The following is a 24,910-nucleotide window of genomic DNA, read 5'->3' as shown; positions in this document are numbered from 1 at the left end:
AGTTAAATGCTATAAATGTTTTTAAAATGTTGTATTGTAAATTTACTGGAATATTTTTTTGTGTTCTTATTATTGGTTGCAAGATGTGAGAATGGTGGAAAAATCAATGACAAAGCATGTTTTTATATCAAATATAGTATTTCCTCCATGGAATATTAAAAATGATTGAGTCAGTAGATCTGAATTCTTATCCTGATTTTTCCAGTCACTATCACTTTGATCTTTGGGCAAGTTATTTCATCTCTCTGGGCCTTTGTTTTCTCATTTGTAAAATGACTATTAGGGGGGAAAACCTTATAGATAAAAATAGACTATCTTATTCATATACTTTATGCATATGCTTTACTTCTGTTTTTTTCTTTACTCTTTACAAAAGAAGACTATTTTCGAGCCCTTTTCCAGATCAGAATTATATTAATCAAATTTATATATATGTATATTATGTATACATATTAGAATAATAGTTATTAAGACTTGGACTTCATCGGTCAAGATTTACTCACACTTAAGTTTGATTTTTAGAATAGCTCTATTATCAAGTGATTGTGGATAATTACAAATTTCCTTCCAGTCGATGTTTTTAATGCAGCAGGTTAAATTATTGTATTTTCACATTTTAAAGAAATTAATGCTATATTAGGAAAAATCAAGTATAGGTCTGTTGTTGTTGGATTGTTAGTCAACAATATGGAGAAGGAGTAGTGTGTTATAGTGAAAAGGTGGTAAGGAGCAAGGTTGTAAAGAGCTTTAAATGCTATGTGAGGGAGTTTTTGTTTCATCCTAACAGGTCATAGAGATCCACTGGACTCTATTGAGCAGAGAGGTGATGATCAGACCTGCACTTTATTTAGAAAGATCACTTTGACATTTCTGTGGAGGATGGACTAGAGTGGGGAAATACTTTTAAGTAGGAGTACCAAATAGAAAGCTATTGCTATAGTCCAGGTGAAAGGTGATGAGTGTCTAATCTAGAAGATGTATGTGAGAAATGCTGTAGTAGTAACAGAAATGATATTTATTGACAAATTGATTGGATATGTGGGATGAACAAATGCAAGTAGTTGAGGGTAATAGTGAAATTATTAACATATGGATAGGATTGAGAGATAGTAGAGTTTTTCATCTTTTATGTTCACCTTATGGGAGAATAGTCTTTGGATTGGAAAGGAGAGTATAGCAGTGGATAAGATGTAGATGAAATTTAGGTTAAGTAGAAAGATGGTAAAATAATACCTAATTGTCACAGACGTTAATAATGAGGCTACTGACGGTGATCTTTGAAAAGATCATCAAGGCAGGGTTCTGAAAATGTCCTGATTTTTTCTTTAAGGGAAGAAAGCACAGCTTATAAGCTTGTGAACCTGACTTCAATTTTCAGCAAAAGATATAACATATTATTAAAGTTTTTTTTTTTTTTTTTGCGAATGTCTGGAAAATGAAGGTGGTGATTACAAAAGAGCCAACATGACTTCATCAAGAACCAATTATTCCACACTAACCTCCTTGCTTTTTTGAGAAAGTAACTAGACTCAGTTGCCAAGGAATGTTTTAGGTAGTTTACCTAGTTTTTTCAAAGCATTTGACAAAATCACTTATGTTATTTTTATTAAAAAATATGGAGGGGCAGCTGGGTAGCTCAGTGGATTGAGAGCCAGGCCTAGAGGCAGGAGGTCCTAGGTTCAAATCCGGCCTCAGATACTTCCCAGCTGTGTGACCCTGGGCAAGTCACTTGACCCCCATAGCCCACCCTTACCACTCTTCCACATACACAGGAGCCAATACACAGAAGTTAAGGGCTTAAAAAAAAATTAAAAATATGGAGAAATTTCAGCAAGACAGTAAGTGGTTTAAGAACTAGATAAATTATTAGGTTCTAAGAATAAGAGTTGTAACCTCAGAAGGAAGACCATAGTAGACTATCTTAGGGATCTGTTGTAGGCCTGTTTAAAAAAAAATTGTCAATGACTTGTTTATCAGATTACAGATGATAAAAAGCTATAAGGGACAGCTATCAAGCTTAATGTCAGTCAGGATATAAAAAGATTTTGATTGGATTTTTGTACAGCTGGGATCTAAGAATGATATTTACATTTTAAATAACAATTTTTGGGGGTGGCAGCAGTGAATTAATGTATCCATTTATTAAAAGTTCTTATGTGCTAGAATACAAAGACAAAAGTGAGTCTCTAGTTTCCTTTAAAGAGCTTACATTCAAATTGATTTCAAATAGTTTTCATTTGAAAAACATATTCAAAATTTGTACAGAATTAATTATAAAGGACTTTGGGGAGTGAGTGTATTAGCATCTAGGGGAAATTGGGAATGATCAATGTGGAGAAGAGAATAGATATTATTAGATTTGTCTAGTCATTTGAAGTGTTGGCATCCAGAAGAAGAATTAGAATTTTACCTTTTGAGATTAAGTAGAACCAAGGACAATGGGCAGACATTGCAAGAAGACAGATTTGCAAGGAGGCTGATACAAGGAAAATTTCTGAAAAATAAAAGGGGGGCCTAATATTAACCGTCTTGCCATAGGAGATAATGGGATTCCTTTTCTCACTAAAATTGTTCATCTGAGAATCTGTGTTATAGTAGATACTCTTGTTTGGATATAGATTAGGCTAAATGTCTTCTGGGATCCTTTCTAACCATTGAATTCTCAGTAATTGAATGTCTTTTTTTTAATGGGAAAATGACATAATTGAGAGATTAGCTCACATTGATTTTTGTATCTTTTTTGGTCCTAAAAATTAAAGTGTTTCCTAATTTCATCATCCCATGTTATATAGTGTGAAACTAGTAGGAGAGAATATTTTAAATTCATTTTTATTTATTTTCTTAACTTCTCCAATTACATGTAAAAAATTTTTTAACATTCATTTAAAAATTTTTTGAGATCCCAATCCTCTCTCTCTGACCTGCCACTCTGCTCTCCTTGAGAAGGCAAGTAATTTGATATCTATTATACATGTGAAATCAGGCAAAACATTTCCATATTGTCTCTTTTGCCAAAGAAAATATAAAAAACAGAAAATAAAATTTAAAAAGTATATATGCTTCAGTATACATTCAGAGTTCACCAGTTATCTCAATGGAGGTGGATAGCACTTTTCATTGTGGGTCCTTTGGAATTATTTGTCTTGGATCAGAGTAGCTAAGTTTTTCCACAGTCGATCATCCATATAATATTGCTGTTACAGTGTACGGTATTCCCCTGAATCTATTCATTTTGAATTTGTTGGCATCAGTTCATGTAAGCCTTGCCAGGTTATTTTGAAACCATCCTGCTCATCATTTTTTTAAAATCTGTTATCATTTTGTACATCACAGTAGTATACTATCATAATCATTTGCCAAAAGTTGTTCAGCCATTCCCCAATTGATGGACATTCTCTAGTCTTCCAATTCTTTGTCACCATTAAAAAAAAAAGCCATGATAAAGATGTTTGTGTAAAGAAGTACTTTTTCTGTTTCTTTGAGAGACTTTTGAGAGATTGTTCTGAGGGGGGAAAAAGAGCACTGGTACTTGAACCAGAAGACTTGGGTTCTGGTTCCAGCCTTTTTGAACTTGAACAAATTGCATACCTTCTTTTGGCTTTTAGTTTTACTCTTTAAAATTGGAGGATTAGTATAGATGATCTCTAACCTTTTCCTCTTCCTTCTCCCTTCTCCCACATGCACCTTTGATATTCTGTGGTTTTATGATTTTAAATGACCCTTCTAGATTTTAAACAGATTTCTGCTATTGGCATTTTTCAACTTGTTAATGAGGCATGTCTGACATAAAATCATTAAGCAAGAAGCACCCAGGGGGCAAAGTTTTATGTAAAAATCATTAAACTGGAAACATTATTCTCTATATAAGAATTTATAATTGGAGTTACAACAGAACTAGTTATTCATTTTATTTTTTAAAACATTGCTAAAGTTTACAGTAGAATTAGTTTCTTATTTGAAATGGAAAAATGGAGGATGAAGACTAGAATTTTTACTAAATAAAAAAAAAAACTCACCAATTTGTTCCTCAGGGTGGACTATCTGTCTAAATTAATGAAAAGTCTCAGTTGAAGGGTGGAAAATGCTATTATGAAGCATATTAGAGTAACTCAGAAATAGGTTAGCCAGTTCTTGTAATCAAAATGACCTACTTTAGTGAATACAAAAAACATCATGATTAATATTTATTTACATTTCTCTGTGAAAAGGTATAAAAGGAGGCAGTGTGGAAAGAACACACTCTGAAAAGAAAATGAATGAAAAAATGCTTATTACAGCTTAGCATGTGCCAAGATCTGTGCTAAGACCTGGAGACACAAATACAAAAATGGGACAGAACTTGCCATCAGGTGGTTGGTATTCTAATAGGGAAGAGAACATAAATAAGATAGTGGTGAAGAGGAAGGGATATTTTGGTTTAGAAAGTCACAGGGCTGTTGCATGAAGCTCTGCAGTTTGACGTGGCTTTTTTATATTAATGGAAACATTAATTATAGATTTGCTTGCCTAGAAGTGGACAAATTTAGGTGGGGTTGGGTTAGAGCAGGGGTTGTCAATCTTTTTGGATGTGAGAGCCATAAATGCCACATTTTTTAAAATGTAATTTCGTGAGAGCCGTACAGTGCTCACAGTGCGTGCTCCTGTAACAGCACCTGAAAAAAAATCGACTTTATGGCTCCTGCAGAAAGAGCCATATCTGGCCTTCAAAAGAACCAGATATGGCTCGAGAGCCATACATTGCTGACCCCTGGGTTAGAGGGATGGCAACAGGGAAAAAAATCAAGAAGATAGCTTGGAGAAGGGAATGAAGTATCGTTGGGGTAACTTAATAGAGGGGGCCATATTGACTTGTGCTCACACACTCACCAATCTACTATAGTCTAAGACAGTGATGGGCTACCTTTTGAGCTTGGTGTGTCAAAATTCACCAATAAACCGAGCATAACTTGGATGGTGTGTCACTTTGAAAAAAACCCCATCATTTTGCAATGTTTATAGTTTAAATTACAAAAATGTATAATTGTATTATATAACTGTATTTAATAAACCAAAATAAGTAAATTAATATATGTAGAATTGTCATCTATATAGTGCACAGTGTTTACACTACAGCAAATGTTTCGTCCTCGTCATGTGGCCCCATACTTCTCTGTATGCAGCCATGTGCCATTGAAAATGGCTACACGTGTCAGTGCTGACACACATGTCATAGGTTTGCCATCACCAGTCTAAGAAATAGAATTACAAAGCTGAAAGGAGGTCTGGTAATACAGGGGCAGGGCAGGTAGCAAGGAATTTTGCTATTTGTGTCAGTTTTCTTTGAGCAGTCTATATAGTAGTGTCTCCCTGCCCCATTTCTCCCCACCATTACCATAATAAGAATATTCCATTGTTACACCTACGTATCAAGAAAATAAAAGGAAGTATCTTTGGCAACCTTTTGAGTGAACATGGGCAAACATAACACAAGCAATGTCAGAGATGGAATTTAAACGCATATTATTAGACCTCAGGAAGTTGAAAACCTAAACTATACCCAAAATCTAGAATTTTGTGACATTGCCCTAGAAAACAGGGTAACTACATGGCCCAGTGGATATAACACCACTGAGCTCAAAGTCAGGATAATTTATCTTAATGAATTCAGATCCAGCCTCAGACATTTCATAGAAGAGTTACTCTGGACAAGTCATTTAATAACCCTATTTTGCCTCTGTTTTCTTTGGAGGACATGAAAAATAACTCGAATATCTTTGCCAAGAAAACCCACCAAAAAACAAATGGGGTCATGAAGAGCCTGCCATGACTGAAATGACTGAATAAGTCCGAGAAAACAGTTTTAAGCAACAGCAATCCTTCTTTTCTACTACCTTTGCAGGTCTTCTCAACGCACTATCAATGGCCAGGATTCTCTCTCTCTTTTTCTCTCTCAGATTGGGGGAGAGGCAGTTAGGTGACTCAGTGGATAGAGAACCAGGGCTGGAAACAGAGGGTTCTAGGTTCAAATATGAACTCAAACATTTCGTAGCTATGCAATCCTGGCCAAGTTACTTAATCCCAGACACCTAGTCCTTATAGCTATTCGACTTGGAACCTATATTTAGTATTGATTCTAAGACAGGTGAGGGTTTAAAAAAAAGGAGGGGTTAGATAAATTCATGAATAGGAAATATAATAAGTTTTTAATATATCCATCTACACATCTCTATTCATTGCATAGCAAAGCTTATTTTAGTTTTTATGTGCAGATATTGTAAGAATGAAAGTTATGAGGCTGGCCATAAATTAATAATTTTATTAATCCAAAAGTAATAGAATAATACTATTATAAGAAGGAGAGGAAGAGAGCATTAAGAGGTAATATTTAAACCTTACTCTCAGTGTAATCAACCCGGAGAGGGAAGAGTAGTTTTATCCATTGGGATATAAAACTCTATCTAACCCTACTGAGAAAGTCAGAAGGGATAAACCAAGGGGAGCAGGGGAGTGGGGAGGTCATAAAAGGGAGGGGAGAAGAAGGGGGAGGGAATTCATAAGGCCTTAAAAATAAATAGAGGAGAATAATAAGGGAGGGGGTAGAAAGGAAAGTAAATCAAGGGAGGGGATAAGGGTTACTGGCATAAAGCAAACCACTGGTTTAAAAGGAAATAGTGTAAGAAGAAGGGGTAGAACTAGGAGAGGATACCAAAATGTCAGTGAATACACAACTGATAATTATAACTCTGAATGTGAATGAGATGAACTCGCCCATAAAAAGGAAGCAAATAGCAGAGTGGATTAGAAACCAAAATCCTACCATATGTTGTCTACAAGAAACACATATGAGGCAGGTGGACATACACAGGTTTAAGGTAAAGGGCTTGAGCAAAATCCTTTGGGCATCAAATGAGAAAAAGAAGGCAGGAGTGGCAATTATGATTTCTGACAAAGCCAAAGTAAAAATAGATATGATTAAAAGACAGGGAAAGTCATTACATCCTGGTTAAAGGCAGTATATACAATGAGGAAATAACATTGCTAAATATGTATGCACCAAATGGCATAGCAACCAGATTCATTGAGGAGAAACTGGCAGATCTCAAGAAGGAAATAGATAGTAAAACCATACTAGTGGGAGATCTAAATATCCCTCTTTCAGATCTAGATAAATCAAACCAAAAAATAAATGAGAAAGAGGTAAGAGAGATGAATGAAGTCCTAGAAAAATTAGATTTAATAGATATATGGAGAAAAATAAATAGGAACAAAAAGGAATACATGTTCTTTTCAGCTGCACATGGTACATTCTCAAAGATTGACCATGTAATAGGGCATAGAAACATTGCAAACAAATGCAAAAGAGCAGAAATAATAAATGTAATCTTCTCAGACCATAATGCAATAAAAATAATAATTAGTAAGGGCACCTGGACAGGCAAATCAAAAACTAATTGGAAATTAAATAATGTGATTCTCCAAAACCAGCTAGTCAAAGAAGAAATCATAGAAACAATCAACAATTTCACTGAAGAGAATGACAATGATGAGACATCCTACCAAACTCTGTGGGATGCAGCCAAGGCAGTACTCAGCAGGAAATTTATATCCTTGAGTGCGTATATTAACAAATTAGGGAGGGCAGAGATTAATGAATTGGGCATGCAACTTAAAAAATTAGAAAGTGAGCAAATTAAAAATCCCCAGATGAAAACTAAATTAGAAATATTAAAAATCAAAGGAGAAATTAATAAAATTGAAAGTAAAAGAACTATTGAATTAATAAATAAGACTAGAAGCAGGTATTTTGAAAAAACAGATGAAATAGACAAAGTAATGGTCCATCTAATAAAAAAAAGGAAAGAAGAAAACCAAATTGACAGTATCAAAGATGAAAAAGAAGACCTCACCTCTAATGAAGGGGAAATTAAGGCAATTATTAAAATCTATTTTGCCCAATTATATAGCAATAAATATAGTAATCTAGGAGATATGGATGAATATTTACAAAAATACAAATTGCCTAGATTAACAGCAGAAGAAATAGAATACCTAAATAATCCCATATCAGAAAAAGAAATTGAACAAGCCATCAAAGAACTCCCTAAGAAAAAATTGCCAGGGCCTGATGGGTTCACAAGTGAATTCTATCAGACATTCAAAGAGCAACTAATCCCAATACTATACAAATTATTTGATATAATAAGCAAAGAAGGAGTCCTACCAAATTCCTTCTATGACACAAATATGGTACTGATTCCAAAGACAGGTAGATCAAAAACAGAGAAAGAAAACTATAGACCAATCTCCCTAATAAACATAGATGTAAAAATCTTAAATAGAATACTAGTAAAGAGACTCCAGCAAGTGATCAAGAGGGTTATCCATCATTATCAGGTGGGATTTATACCAGGAATGCAAAGATGGTTCAACATTAGGAAAACCATCCACATAATTGACCATATCAACGATCTAACAAACAAAAATCTCATGATTATCTCAATAGATGCTGAAAAAGTCTTTGACAAAATACTGCATCTATTCCTATTGAAAACCCTGGAAAGTATAGGAATAGAAGGACCTTTCCTAAAAATAATAAACAGTATATACCTAAAACCATCAACAAGCATCATATGCAATGGGGATAAATTAGAAGCCTTTCCAGTAGGATCAGGAGTGAAACAAGGATGCCCTTTATCTCCTCTATTATTTAACATTGTACTAGAAACACTAGCAGTAGCAATTAGAGAAGAAAAAGAAATTAAAGGTATCAAAATATGCAATGAGGAGACTAAGCTATATCACTCTTTGCAGATGATATCAGGTCTACTTAAAAAATCCTAGAGAATCAACTAAGAGGCTGGTAGAAATAATCAACAACTTTAGCAAAGTTGCAGGATACAAAATAAATGCACATAAATCATCAGCATTTCTATATATTTCAAACACATCACAGCAGCAAGAGGTAGAAAGAGAAACACCATTTAAAATCACCCTAGACAATATAAAATACTTAGGAATCTATCTACCAAAACAAACACAGGAATTATACGAAAACAACTACAAAACACTTTCCAAACAATTAAAACTAGGGGTAAGACGAACTAACATCATAAAATGACCATTCTACCCAAATTAATTTACCTATTTAGCGCCATACCTATCAAACTACAAAAAAACTATAACAAAGTTCATCTGCAATAACAAAAGATCAAGAATATCAAGGGAAATAATGGAAAAAAATGTGAAGGAAGGGGGCCTAGCAGTACCAGATATTAAACAGTACTATAAAGCAGTTGTCCTCAAAACGGTATGGTACTGGCTAAGAGACAGAAGGGAGGATCAGTGGAATAGACTTGGGGTAAGTGACATCAGCAAGACAGTGTATGATAAACCCAAAGAGCCCAACTTTTGGGACAAAAATCCACTATTTGACAAAAACTGCTGGGAAATTTGGAAAACAATATGGGAGAGATTAGGTTTAGATCAACATCTCACACCCTACACCAAGATAAATTCAGAATGGGTGAATGACTTAAATATAAAGAGGGAAACTATAAATAAGTTAAGTGTACATAGAATAATTTACTTGTCAGATCTCTGGGAAAGGAAAGATTTTAAAACCAAGCAAGAGTTAGAGAAAATTACAAAATGTAAAATAAATGATTTTGATTATATCAAACTAAAAAGCTTTTGTACAAACAAAAATAATGTAGCCAAAATCAGAAGGGAAACAACAAATTGGGAAAAAAATCTTTATAACAAAAAACTCTGACAGTCTAATTACTCAGATATACAAGGAGTTAAACCAATTGTATAAAAAAAAATCAAGCCATTCCCCAATTGATAAATGGGCAAGAGACATGAATAGGCAATTTTCAGATAAAGAAATCAAAAGTATCAATAAGCACATGAGAAAGTGTTCCAAATCTCTAATAATTAAAGAAATGCAAATCAAAACAACTCTGAGGACAGCTCTGAGGGATTTATGAAAAAGAACGCTACCCACATTCAGAGGAAGATCTGCAGGAGAGGAAACATAGAAGATAAACAACTGTTTGAACGCATGGGTTGAGGCGGACATGATTGGGGATGTGGACTCGAAACTACCACACCAATGTAAGTAACAACAATATGGAAATAGGCCCTGAGCAAGGACACATGATACAACCAGTGGAAATGTGCGTCGGCCATGGGTGGGGGAAGAGCGGGGGGTGAAGGGGAAAGTAGGGGCATGAAGCATGTAAACAGGTTAAAAATGAATATTAATAAATGTTTAAAAAAAAACCAACTCTGAGGTATCACCTCAAACCTAGCAGATTGGCTAAAATGAAAGAAGGGGAGAGTAATGAATGCCTGGAGGGGATGTGGCAAAACTGGGACATTAATGCATTGCTGGTGGAGCTGTGAACTGATCCAAGCATTTTGGCTGGCAATTTGGAACTATGCTCAAAGGGCTATAAAAGAATGCCTGCCCTTTGATCCAGCCATACCATTGTTGGGTTTGTACCCCAAAGAGATCATAGATAAACAGACTTGTACGAAAATATTCATAGCTGCTCTTTTTGTGGTGGCAACAAATTGGAAAAGGAGGGTATGTCCTTCAATTGGGGAATGGCTGAACAAACTGTGGTATATGCGGGTGATGGAATACTATTGTGCTAAAAGGAATAATAAACTAGGGGAATTCCATGTGAACTGGAAAGACCTCCAGGAATTGATGCAGAGTGAAAGGAGCAGTCAGAAGAACATTGTACACAGAGACCAAATACACTGTGGTAAAATAGAATGTAATGGACTTCTGTACTAGCAGCAATGCAATGATCCAGGACAATTCTGAGGGATTTATGGAAAAGAACGCTACCCACATTCAGAGGAGGAATTACAGGAATGGAAACAGAAGAAAAACAACTGCTTGAACACATGGTTTGAGGCAGACATCATTGGGGATGTAGACTCAAAACTACCACACCAATGCAACTATCAACAATTTGGAAATAGGTCTTGATCAATGACACATATTAAAACCAGTGGAAATACGTATCAGCCATGGGGGGAGGAGCTCAGGGGGTGAAGGGGAAAGAGCATGAATTATGTAACCATGTTAACTTTTCTAAAAATCAATATTAATAAAAAAAAAGAATGATGTTGAATAAATTTTAAAAAAGTAATAGTATAACAAGATAGAAAAATAGGAGAGAGATACATAGGTTACTTTCCTTGCTGCTCCATTTAGCTTGCTATTCTGTGGTCACTAGTAGGGCCCCCTAACTATACTCACAGGGAAGTCCAGCCAGCAACAAACATGGAAGAGAAGAGAGTGAAATGTGCTCTTGCCTCAGTTTTTCAAACATTTTCTCTGCCCACTAACCCTCACACATCACGTTACCGGAGCCAACTGTGGATTTCTATTTTGCCTGGACCCCCAGGGAGGGCAGTGCAGGAGACATTCACTCTGCTCCCTGTCTAATGTTCTCCTGAGTCTATTGCTGCCTTTTTCTGGGTGCCATTCTATGTTTGTGACCCAATTCACTCAATGATTTCCTTCACAACCCCCCCCCCCCCCCAGTTTCTTTGGGATACCAGCATGTTAAATTTCCTCACTCTGGGTTTCTAGGAGGTTAATATGTCAGGTCTCCCCACTGAATCATGGGGGGTTTTGTGTGAAGGAAATTTGTCCTCCTAACCCCCCTTCTGGGGTGGCACAGTAGATTATATCTCCTGGCAATCAACTACCTGTATACCTGGTATGAGTCTGAATTTGACCTGGAGGCTAGAACTGGACAAAGGGAGCCAGGAGATTATAAAAAGGGTTAAGCAGGAAGTTCACTGTCTCTTTGTCTCTGGTGGTCTGCCAAGAAACTTCTGTGCTGGGTGTCTGCTGGAAGAGTCACATAGAAAAGTTAGATTAGGGCTCCTTTTCTATCTCTCTCTTTATCATCTTTTACCTATCCAAGTAATCCTAATAAATGTTATTAAAATCTAAGGACTGGATTCTTATTTTAATCTAACATACTGGATCAAGTTTCTATTTAGAAATGTGATAATTCAGCAGAATAATTGTCACTGTTTGCCATAATGTTTATGGCGTTTTGGAATAGACAGTGTGTTATTGTCTTCTCTCTTCCAAAAATGTTTATAAAAAGTATGTTTTTCCTTTAGAGTGAACAAGTGAGGATAATTTAGATCTTTAGTGAAATAGACCACATGTTGTTATGAAAGTGAGTAATATCATTAGACCAGAGCTGCTTAGGACTATTGACAATAGAGATCATTTCTATGAATAACTGAAAGTTTTATTGGCAACACATTCCCTTTTTTCTCTTGTACTTCTTAAGTGTTAGTGCGAAGGAGGAATTAAAAGGTTTGTTATAGTGTTGTGAAAGTTTTTCCTTTTTGCACTTTCAAATGGAGATATTTGTTCTTAATCTAAGAGGGGAAAAACGAGTGCCTTTCCTGCTTATTTAATAATTGAGATATAACCTTGTTTGTGGACAATCTAACCAAAAGGAACTATATTGAAGATTATGAAGGAGCTTGTCTTGCTCTCTGTTTGGTAAGGAAAAAAAACAAACAGTAAAATGGCTATGTTGTTAGACTAGAGAGACTCTCAGAGTGTTCCACTGGTACCTGCTTATGTCATCTGGAGATTTAAAAATTAAAAGTAAGTACAAATTAGTTGACTTTAGGAGAACTATAAGCTTTATCATTAAATTTTCTATAGGAAGCTTAGGAAGATGGGGAATTTTTGAGATAAGAGGGCTATTTTTTTCATATTGCTCATTTGGCAAAATATACATCCAATGGTATAGAGCAGTGATGGGCAAACTTTTTAAAGAGGGGGTCAAAGGAAAGGAAATGCTCATCTGTCAGTCTGTTTCTAAGGCAATTCTTTCAAAGTTTCATTGTATTGTATCCTACTCATTGTATTCGTCAGATTAGGAATAATGTCACATAGCCAGATAGAACATTTCAGGGGAGAGATTCTGGCCTGCAGGCCTTAGTTTGCCCATCACTGGTATAGAGAATTAGATCTTTGTTTATTTTAAATTTTTTTAACTTAGTTTTAAAATTTATTCTGCTCACAGATTCTATATGTTATTAAGAATGACCTATTTTTTCCTTTTAATTACTTTGTTTTCTAATGGAGTTTTTAAAAATTTTGAATTTAAAGGTTTAAAAATATGTTTTTATTGTAATTTTTGGAAAATTACTGTAGACTTAAATGATCTAAAATTTGAGGGGAAAATTACCCCAAAAGTGATATTCTCAAGGCATATGAAGAAGTGATCCCAGAGAGAGAGAAAATGAGGAGTTGCCTAAAGAGATCAATAAATTGAGATTTCAAAAAAATTTTGAAGAGAGGTAAAGGGCTAAGGTTACTGAGGAATATTAAGGACAAAAGGAGAAATTTTTTTTAACCCTTACTTTCTGGCTTAATGACAACTCTAAAATAGAAAGACAAGGACTAGGCCAGTTATGGTGAACCTTTTAGAGACCAAGTGCATTGCCCTGCCCCCAGACTGTATGCCATGTGCCCCCTTACACACACACCCTGCATGCAGTGGCCCACCTTCCCACTTTGGAAGCAGGGACTGGGCACCCAACTGGCTTTTGCCTAGGGGGAAGCCACTGCTGCATCCAGCTGTACGGAGGGGGCTGCTGCCAAGCTTTTCTTGGCTGGAGAAGACTAGTAGTAGGGTCAGGAAGGTGGGAGAAGCCAACTTCTTATTACAATGTAAGGTGCATGTTCTTGCTGAGTCCGATTCAAATGCAACCCCACGTGGCCTCTACTTGGCTTTGTGGCAGAGATGCCATGAGATGCCATCTCTGTGTCTTTTAGGCAGCTTATATTTACATGACAATGGCGTGCCCATGACAGCAGTACTGGGAGTGGGGCTGCCTATAGGGCTGTGACCCACTTTGGGGTGGGAGCAGGGGGCATAGGGATTGCAGTAAGCCTTTGGGGTAAGGGTCACCCACCCAAACTGACGACTGGCAAGCAGGAAGGAAGAAAGTAGAGATCTTTTAGGGGTTGGGGCCTGGCCTGATGGGGGGATAGAAGACCCCTTTTCCCACCCCGTTGCAGCCCTAGTCCCAGAGAGAGGAGAAAGTAGGCCCAGAAGGGCAGGGGGGCTTGGTGGAAAGTGGGGAGGGAGCAGCTCTGTTGGAGTCTCTCTGCCTTTCTAGTAACTAACTCTGCTGGGGATGGCACATGTGCCCACAGAAAGGTCTCTGCATGTCATCTTTGGCATGCATGCCATAGGTTTACCATCACGAGACTAGGCAAACAGGGACCCAATTGGCCAGGGTTATACTGCTGCGAAAAGTCGGGAGCCAGAATTGAATCTAGGTCCTCAAAATTCCAGATCTGGCTCTTTTAGCCACTGTGCCACCTAGTCGCCTCAGAACAGAAGGATTTTTAAAAACTCTTGAGGGACAAGCTGAACATCCACAAAGAAGTATGACTGCTGCTTGGAATAGGCTGATGAGGAAATAACTTAAGCCATTTATTTCTATTTTCTCTTATTAATATTAATTAGAGAGGCTCTGTGGAATAGAGGATAAAAACTCAGGAAGATCAGGGTTCAAGGCTAGTCTGATACATCCTGATTGGGTGACTCTGGGAAAACTCCCTAAGTTGTAGAGCTGAGGTTCTACATTAATAGAGAAAGTTGATTTGTGTGAGTTCCCTTTATAAATGAAATTACAAGTCAGATCTGAAAAAATAACAGTTGACATTCATAGAATGCTTTAAATTTTTCAAAGAGGTTTAAGTACCTTAAACTCCCTTGACCTTTATAATGATTTTGTGAAGTGTTATGGCCATTTTATTCAAAAGAAAACAGGGAGAAGGGGGCAGCTGGGTAGCTCAGTGGATTGAGAGCCAGGCCTAGAGACAGGAGGTCCTAGGTTCAAATGCGGCCTCAGACACTTCCCAGCTGTGTGACCCTGGGCAAGTCACTTGACCCCCATTGCCTACCCTTACCAATCCTCCACCTATAAGTCAATACACAGAAGTTAAGGGTTTAAAATAAAAAAATTAAAAAATTAAAAAAAAGAAAAAGAAAACAGGGAGGAGAGAAGAGAAGTGATATGCCTGAGGTCATCCAGCTAGGAAGTGTCTGGGGTAGCATTCTGGAGATGTTTCCTCCAATTAGAGTAGGCTTTTTCTTTTAAGATCATCAGTTTCATCCTTGGTGCAGCTTTTATTTGAAAGAAAAAGATTGTGAATGCCTCGTTCAACTTTAATGTCATCATATTATGAACATGTAATTTTAAAAAACTTTCAAGGAATGGCAAGTAAACTATTAAGTACTTTCTCTACCACACAGAAGTCTGCTAGCTTTCTACAGGACAAACCTTGAAGTGCTTTTTTGAATGAAAGGCAGAAACTTCACTTTTTCTAAGAGAAAAAGAACACCTTATACTTAGAATAACTGTGAAAGAATATATCCCTTAGTTCACTTATGTAGCTGATTTTTTAATCATATGAAAAAAGAATAAAATTGTTAATTCAAGATCCTGAACTCACCATCATGAATCTTACTGAAAAATTACATGTTCTCATGGCCAATATGGATGAAGAGAGGAGAGGCTGATAGGCTTGCAAAGCTGAGAATACTGGAAGAAGTGTTTTATCAAGATGGAATCAGGAAATAAAATTCTCTCAAATACTTTGAAAGGGGAAATAACAAACACTTGCAAGAAAAATTCCAGGACAATTTCTAATCTTATTTCTATCTTGATGACATTAGAGTTGAACTAGGCATTTAAAGTTGAAGAATGCCAATGTCTAGTCTTAACATGATGAAGTTTTAAGCAATTAAACAAATTCATATGTCTTAATATTAGTGTTCTGTTCTCTGCAGGTTGGAAATCCCCGGGTTGAACTTACACTTTCAGAACTCCAGGATATGGCTGCTCGACAACAGCAGCAAATTGAAAATCAGCAGCAAATGTTGGTTGCCAAGGTAAGACATGAGATGAAACTAGGAAAAAAAAAAATCATAGGTCTTTGAATAACTTTTTGTTATGATCATGCTCAGTGTACATATACTCAGTACAATGCCAAATAGTCTTCCCTTCCCCAACCAGTGCATCATTTTGGTGGTGTTTTTTAAAAAAAACCAAACAAACTTTTCTTTCTTAAAACCAATACTGTGTATTCTTGAGCAGTAAGAGCTAGGCAGTGAGCTTTCAGGGACTTGCCCAGAGGGACACAGTTTGGAAGAGTCTGAGATCAGACTTGAGCCTAGGACCTCCCATCTGTAGGCCTGGCTCCTGCCTACCCGCCCTCATAAAGGTATGCAGGTGTACTTGTTTTCATTCATTTAAAAAAAAAATTCTTACCCTAAAAATGATACTAAGTTTTAAAAACATATTGCCTGGATTCCTATTATGTACAGGTTACTTTTCTTCTATATAAATAATAAAAGTTATTATAAATCTAGTACTTTGAAGATAATTTATTTTTTTTTTAAATGCCCTAGTTTTTTAGGTGGCACAGCAAATAGAGAGCACTGGGTTTGGAATCAGGAAGACTCATCTTCCTGAGTTTAAATTTGTTTGCCTCAGTTTTCTCATCTGTAAAATGAACTGGAGAAGGAAATGGCAAACCACTCAAGTATCTTTGTCAAGAAAAGCCAAAGTGGAGTCACAAAGAGTTGGACATGACTGAAACAACTGAACAAGAATTCTGGAATTGAAAATTCCATCTTCTTATAAAACGTTTTCTTCTTTACCACATATAAACAGAATCCTTAGGACACAGTGAACAAAAAATATTAGTTTACTTTTAAAAAAATGTGAAGTAGTTGATTGCTCATGATCCTTCTTCAAATTAGTGAATTTTTTTGTACTTAGGGGGACTAAATTTTTAGTGTTAACATTGTCCTGAAATAGGTCTGGCATCATAAAAAAGACTTTACTACCACAGTTTGCACATTTTGTGCTTTGTATTACAAAAGAATTATGCTTTTATGAAAATGTTAAAACAAGTGTAAGCTATATTTATTAACCTCTTCAGGAACTCATTTGTAACAAAAGATACACTCTCTTATTTGTTTAGTGGTACTTAGCAAATTAGAAGTTTATCTTGTAATAGATCTTATCTTTTTCAGTCAAAAATCATCAGTTCTTCATTTCCTTTGGGAAATTGAGTAATGTTTTGGGAAACTATTTTGCAACAGCAGGAAACATGTTACTAAAAGCCGGAAATTAATGTTGGAGGAAACTAACAGATGTGTGAGAATGAATGTAGATGAAATTGTTTTAGTAGAGTATGAAAGAGTTGGGATTGACTATATTTATTTAAATCCGTGTTCTCTTTGGATTTTTAAATTAAAAAAAGGTTTCCTCTAGTCATTGTTTTATGTGTTCACTGTATTTCACAGGTTAATTTGTAATCTAATTAAATCTTTTAAATTGTTCTTCTCTTGTTTCTACAATAAATAATTCCATTTTGGGGCACTCATACACGGGCAATAATCCTCTCAGAATTACTTTAATATATAGAGTTGACAGAGAAGTTTATTGTTTTAGTTGCTACATAAATATAATTTGATTGTCATAGGAAAGTATATCAAAATTAAAAGCTTTTTTACTTTCCCTTTGCTAGGAGCAGCGTTTACATTTTCTAAAGCAACAAGAGCGTCGCCAGCAGCAGTCTATTTCTGAAAATGAAAAGCTGCAAAAGCTTAAAGAAAGGGTAGAGGCCCAAGAGAATAAGCTGAAGAAGATCCGTGCCATGAGAGGCCAAGTAGACTACAGCAAGATCATGAACGGCAACCTTTGTATGTAGGATAGTTTCTAATCCAGACATACTAGGGACTAGGGTGCTTTTTAAAATTCTTTTTTCCTTCAATCTAAAATAGAACTTAGTTTATGGAATAATTTTGGTAACAAAAGACTAATCCTAGATTTCCTCCCCCTTTTTCTTTTCAGTGAAATTAGTGATGAAAGTTAGGTAATATGGTGTAATAGGGTGAATTTGGTGTTTACATTTTGACTCTACTGTTAATTTACCTTCATTTCTGGGACTGGGCATGTCACATGATTTTATTATTAAATAAGGGGTTGGACTAGGCAACTTCTGAGGTTTCTTTCAACTATAAATACTGTCATAAGATTATTCCAACTATAGACAAAAACTTCATTATTTAATGACCTTCTTTAATTATTTTATTACCTGAAAGCCTTTTAGAAAAGTAACCCAAGGTTTTCTGGCCTTAAACCATGGTCTGTGCTGTGTGAATAGTGTTATAATGAAGTTCTTGGTAAAATCCTCTAATTTTACTAATAAGATAATATATATTATAGGTAAAACATTGCCAAATTCTTTGAAAAATATTTCATACTTACAACATTCTTCCTTATAAAATACATTTCCTGAAAACAGTTGTGTTTTTTTAATTGTTATCAAAATGGAGGGACATGCCTTTTACTTTTTGTTGGCATTTTGTCATCTCTGCATGTTGACAGCGTAATGGATAGAGAGCCAGCTTCAAAGCAAGGAAGATTCACCTTGAGCACATACATGTTGCTGTGTGTGACAAATCTCTTAATCTAGTGCTCTAGGCAGCTTCCTAAGGCTCTGAGTTACAGAGAAGATGCTGACCTGCATTGATAATGGGAACTTCATTACTCAGGAATTCCTGTATAAATGAATTAGCAAATCTCTCTTCTATTCAGGTCTACACAATATTGTAATTAGTCATTGTGTATATTGTTCTTTGCCTCTCTTTTTCTTCACTCTGCATTTTTTCATGCAAATTTCCTCACGTTCCTCTGAATTCTTCATATTCCTCATTTCTTATGGTACAATAATATTCTATTGCATTCATAGCATGTTTAGCCATTCCTCAGTTATTGGGCACATTTTGTTTACAAGTTTTTATTACAAATAATGGTTCTATGAACATTTTTGTACATATGTATTCTTTTTGGTTGTCTGTATCATCCTTGTGTTCCTAGTTGTGGAATCATAGAGTGAAAGGTTATGAACAGTTTGTATAATTCAAAATTACTTTTCAGAAGGCTGAACCAATTCATAGCTTCCCCTACTGTGTATTAATATGCTTTATATACTTGCTTCCCACAGCTCTGCTAGAAATGCATAATGGATGTGAGATGATACTTTAGATTTTTAATTTGCATTTCTTTGATCTTAATGGATGTAGGATGGTAATTAATAGTTGTATTATTTTGAAAACAGCTGGTTTGTATTTTGTGACCCCATTTGTACTGGGCAAAATGGCTCAGTCTTATGTGTCAATTCCTTAAAAGTTATGGGTGTCAGACTTTAATCAAATATATTTAATGTGGAGCTTCCCCCTGATAGATCTTATCTTATCAGTCTAACTATATTGTGTAGAAATACTTCAAATTTTGCATAATCAAGAATTTCTACCTTTTATTATCTCTTCTACCCTGTTCCTAAATATTAATTCTTTAATATCTATTTTTGTTAAGGCTATAATTTCCATGTTCTCTGGTTTTTTCTTTATGGCGTGTCTCAATAATCAACTTAATCCAACTATGCTTTTCAGACTGACTCACTCTGCCACCAATAGGCATGTGCTTAATTAAGGAAAGGGATAATTAAATGTGTTTAAACAGTAGAACATTTTAAAATCAGATAGAAAAGATTTTTTTCCTCATGCATTTCATACCCTTACTATAGTGGAGTTAATCTAGAATTAAGGTCAAATATGTGTATAAATTTGTACCATAAGCGTAGAGATTTGGATGCTGAGTTGTCAGTGATAGTACATTGTGTGTGTGTGTGTGTGTGTGTGTGTGTGTGTGTGTGTGTGTGTGTGGATAACATGATTCATGTATTTTGAATTAAGGTCAAATATGTGTATAAATTTGTACCATAAGCTTAGAGATTAGGATGCTGAGTTGTCAGTGATAACACATTGTGTGTGTGTGTGTGTGTGTGTGTGTGTGTGTGTGTGTGTGTGTGTGTGTGTGTGTGTGTGTGTGTGGTGATAACATGATTCATGTATTTTGAATTAAGGTCAAATATGTGTATAAATTTGTACCATAAGCTTAGAGATTAGGATGCTGAGTTGTCAGTGATAACACATTGTGTGTGTGTGTGTGTGTGTGTGTGTGTGTGTGTGTGTGTGTGTGGTGATAACATGATTCGTGTATTTTAAATTAGCTTCTCTTCTTTCATAAAATTGCACCCAAAGTTTGTGTTGGTTCTTTTTTTATTTCATTATTTTAGTTGAATTGTTTTTTTTCCCCGTGGGGTGGGGGATTACAGCTGCGGAAATTGAAAGATTCAGTGCCATGTTCCAGGAGAAGAAGCAAGAGGTGCAAACTGCAATTCTACGAGTAGATCAGCTCAGTCAGCAGCTGGAGGATTTAAAGAAGGGGAAACTGAATGGATTCCAGTCTTATAATGGCCGATTGAGTGGACCTGCTGCAGTGGAATTGAAAAGATTATACCAAGAACTCCAAGTAAGCTGTTTGAATTTCTGTCTGTGCAATGAGTGATGCTAAAGAAGATGAACACACTGGAGCAAAGCCAAGAGCATTTGCTCACTTATGAGCAAACTCTTAGATGATGTATTTTGTAGAATTAACTGAAATTGATGGCTTTTCTTGAGTTTGTTTGGGCCAGATCCATGATTTCACTAGTATTAGAAGCTCTCAATGTAGAAACTCCTTTTTCTGAAACTTGGATTCCTACAGAGATTGACCTGAAGCACTAACAGATTAAGTGATTTACCCAGAATCACATAGTGTGTGTCAGAGATAAGAACTGAAACTACCTCTTCCAGATTCCATGGCAACTCTATAAAATTCCATTCTGACTTTCTGATTTACTGCATAGCTAAGTAGAAATATAAAACCATTTGTACCAGAATCTTTACATAAACTAAATTTTAATCTCTCTCATGTTAAGAAATCAACTACTAAATTTGAGTAATTGAAAATCATGAGGAATATTTTTGAAAAGCAATTATTAAAAATTATTTTAAATGAATTACTTTTCCAAAAAAAGTTGTTTTATTTTGCTTTAATGTTTTTTTTTCATAAAATGTGTACCTTTACCATCATCTGCAAAATTAAGTTATAATATTTAACAAGCAACTGTGTTATTTTTCATCTTTGCATTTCCAGAGCCTTGCACATAGTAAGTACTTAGTGATTGTTGAAACGAATTGAAAATAAAAGACATGGCAAAAGGAAGCAGCAATAATTCATAAGATATATTTTGCTTATTAAGAGAGGCCAGGGTTTGTTTAAAGTGAAGTGTGTGATCATTGTGGAACACAAGTGTCATTTAGATAGACTTTCCTAAATGTACAGGACTTTGTATAGTATTATGTCTTCTGCATAGAGAGTGAAAATCTGTAGAAGGCATAGTAGCCTTGTATAATACTGAGTAGATTGGCAAAAGGAGTTCTGTTGTACATAGTACAGTTCCAGTGGACAATTCAGTATGTGGAAATTATGAAAAATAATGTAATTCATTTTTCATCTGGCCTATAATTTTAATACATTCCACCTAAGGAATATTTGTAGGCTTCCATTTATGTAAGTATAAAGCAGTTAGCATGTTAGTTACATCTAGATGTATATATAATTGGATTTAATCTAAGCATGATACATACCAGAACTTAATATCATCTTAATATTAAGATTTGTTATTTTTGTTTTACTTCTCATTGAAATGAAGATTTAATTTTTTTAATTAAAATGACAAAAATTGTACTTTTTCTTTTTGAGATTCGGAATCAGCTTAATCAGGAACAGAATTCCAAACTTCAGCAGCAGAAGGATCTTTTAAATAAACGTAATATGGAGGTTGCTATGATGGACAAACGAATCAATGAACTCCGCGAGCGTCTTTATGGGAAAAAAATTCAGGCACGTCAAAAAGAAAACATTGCTGTAAGATAAACTTTTACAGAAGGCCCATCTCCAAATTACATAATTTCTTTAAATTATATTACCTCCTACCTCTACCTTCTAAAGAGTGAAAGTCATTTAAAAAAACAAAAATGCTCATTTGCCTTTTGTTGGCTTGGGAACAGATTCGGGAAGCAAAGGTACTTGATGACAGTAAAGCATCAGAAACCAGTGGCTTAATACATCCCCTGTGTTTCTCCTTCTCTGCACTGATTCTGACTCTTCTCCCCTCTGGTATCTGTCTCCCTCTTTCCTTTGGTACTAGTGTTTTTTTCTTCCTTCATGTTTTCCTTCTCTGACTCTGCTAGAGAATAAAATGCCTGGAAGTGGCACTCATAGACACTGTTTGGCACTGAGAACTAGTTCTTTTATTTTCATTTCCTCTTGTGCGGAGTAAGTGGAAAGAATTGCATATAGCAGAGAATTAGTGACATTCAGGTCACCAATGCCTTTTCTCTTAGGAAAAGTACCTATAGGGTTAGCCCCCATATGCCTCTGCCATTGCTCTATGGACTAATCTATGCATATCCATACAAATGAGTTCACAGTTTAAGTATGCTGCCAACCATAGAGTAGAGATGATGGCTCTACCACGAAGTCACTGTTTCTTCTTGTGTTGGTGGCTTGGCACTACTCTGGCTAGGCAGGAAGTAGAGAATGAGGAGAGACTTTTGAGGAAGAAGTTATCACTGTCAGATTCTCTTTGTTGTTGGCATTTCCATGGAGTCTGCCCACCCAATTCATGGCCTAAAATTAAGTTGGCTGACTGTTTGAGGGACACCAAGAAACCATGAACAGTTTTAGCATTGACACATTTGATTTTGATTTCTTTGATCAAGGTTTGCTGCTAAAGATATTCTAGACTAAAATAAAATTACTGAGTATTTTTCTTCTGATGATGTCATTAACCTTGGGGACATCCTAAAGAGTCATCTGAGATGTACAAAGCTCCTCTTTGAGTAACTCCTCCCTATTCTGTCAAATAGAGTGACACCTCAGTCTAATGATGATACTTGCTACAATAGAAAGAGTATATGATTGTGCTAAGACTGAAATATAGTTAGTGTGTTGAGTCTTGGAGTGCCTCCAGAGAGGATAATCTATGCAAATTGATGCAAACAAACTTCACAATTTAAGTATGCTGCCAACAACAGAGTAGAAATGAGTGCTTTTTTTTTTTTATGGTGAGTTACGCAAAATAGATTTTAATTGCCACTGATGGCTCCAAAGCAGTTGTCTAAAGTGTTAAATTTGTTCCCCTTCTCAAAATTAGTAGTTTGCTCCTTGAACAGGCAAAAGAACTGAATATTGATGTTGTTGGAATCAGCTTCTATGTGAAAAGAGATTTTCTTGATCTCGACATCTTTGTTCAAGTGCTTTCTGATGCTTTATGTGTGTCCTTGACATGGGTACCAGGCATAGGGTACTGGGTTTGGGGAAGGGAGTGATGACTTTAACCTGATTATTTGCAATGGCTTTCTTGGTTCTGAATCAGATGGTAAGCTTAAATTTGAAAAGATCTTGCATTGGATAGATATTTACCTTTTGAGTCCAGGGTGAGAATTGTAGCTGAATTAGGCAGACACAGTATTGCATCAGCTTTCCCATTTGATCCCGACATCATTGGTCAAAAAAATTGTATCAAAGAGATAGATTTTAATAATCAAGGGGGTGCAAGTATCCCAATTATCAAGTTACCATTTGAGATGCTACCGCTTCATGTATTTTCTGTGATCAGACACATTTTTATTCACTTTTCAAATATACGACTAAAAGATATTTGATGTATTGTTAACTATAAATCAGAATGATGATCCGAGAAGTCAGTTATTAATTAACAAATGTCTGATATCCTTTCATGTTTATTTTTGAGATAATGCAACATTTTTGCTTAGTTGACAAGATAATTTATATCAAAGCAAAAAGAGACATGATATTCTGGAAGTTGCCTGTTTAGAACTCAGTACTGCCCAACCTCCACCCCAAATTCCCAGTTATACTAGTTTCTCTCCCTGCCCCTCATCTTTGCAACTGAGACAAAGTTATGAATATAGACTGAATTGGATATTTGAAATGTTTGTCAGTAGTGTCAACTCAGAAAGCTCCAACAGTTAAAAGAAAAGATAAATATATATGACATGTGGGAAAGAGAATGGAAGAAGGAAGAAAGGGAGAGAAGTTAGGAGCTTTGGTGTTCTAGATGAGTTAGTGCAGCCTTTTAAAGACTATAAAATTTGAAATGGATTGCATAACTGCAGGATAAGCAAGGAAGCTACTGCCTTTTTGTATATTATTTCCAGTTAATCCTTGCCCAAACTTAATGATTAGCTTTTTGAGATATTTTCAAAATGTTCTCTTTTTAGAAAAAAGATTTCACATCATTGGTTAATTTAAGAGTCTTCTTATTTTTGATGATTGCTTTATTTTTCTTATGGTTAATAATAGTGTTACTATCAAAAACTGACCTGTTACCACAGACTCAAGATGCGTGTTCCTATTGTTGTGTTTTTTTTCAGTTACCAGTATATAGAAGGACAGAAAAATAGTTTTTGTTTTTAGAGAGTTGATGCTTATAAGACCTTTCTTTTTGAAAACAGTTATTTGATTCAGATGAGATAGTAGTATTTTATCCTTTCATGTTGTTCATAAATGTGGTGGGTTTGGGGGGGGGAGGTGTTGGCTTTAATTGGATCTCAGAAGAGAACCATAGATATTTGTAGTGGAAAATAGGTGTTTAGTTCCATAGTAAAGACCATTGACCAAATTTGGATCGCTGGAGAGTTTTTTCTTTAAAACTCATCTTTTTAAAAAATACATACATTTTTAAAGGTGCTATTTCAACTTCCAGTCATTAACATAAGAATTCAAATATGTAAGCAATAACAAATTAAAAAACTATACACTTCTGTTACTGATTTACTTTTAAGAGGAAACTCTTCTAACCTCTTTTTTTTTTTTTTTTTTTAACATTTATTAATATTCATTTTTAACGTGGTTACATGAT

At 35.4% G+C, this 24,910-nt stretch overlaps 1 protein-coding gene across 1 annotated transcript in view; it reads left to right on the top strand.

The window, feature by feature from the left end:
• PPP1R13B (protein phosphatase 1 regulatory subunit 13B) overlaps nt 1–24,910 on the top strand; it is a 127,769-nt gene that overhangs the window by 70,489 nt on the left and 32,370 nt on the right. Inside the window, exons 5-8 of the mRNA XM_044664644.1 lie at nt 15,849–15,950; nt 17,597–17,771; nt 20,252–20,448; nt 21,724–21,888. Coding sequence (XP_044520579.1) covers nt 15,849–15,950; nt 17,597–17,771; nt 20,252–20,448; nt 21,724–21,888 — 639 coding nt within the window. The remainder of the gene's footprint in view (nt 1–15,848; nt 15,951–17,596; nt 17,772–20,251; nt 20,449–21,723; nt 21,889–24,910) is intronic.

Source organism: Gracilinanus agilis, chromosome 2, assembly GCF_016433145.1.
Source record: "Gracilinanus agilis isolate LMUSP501 chromosome 2, AgileGrace, whole genome shotgun sequence".
Classification (NCBI taxonomy): domain Eukaryota; kingdom Metazoa; phylum Chordata; class Mammalia; order Didelphimorphia; family Didelphidae; genus Gracilinanus; species Gracilinanus agilis.
Note: the sequence above shows the minus strand (reverse complement) of the source record. Positions and strands in the feature narration are given on the sequence as shown.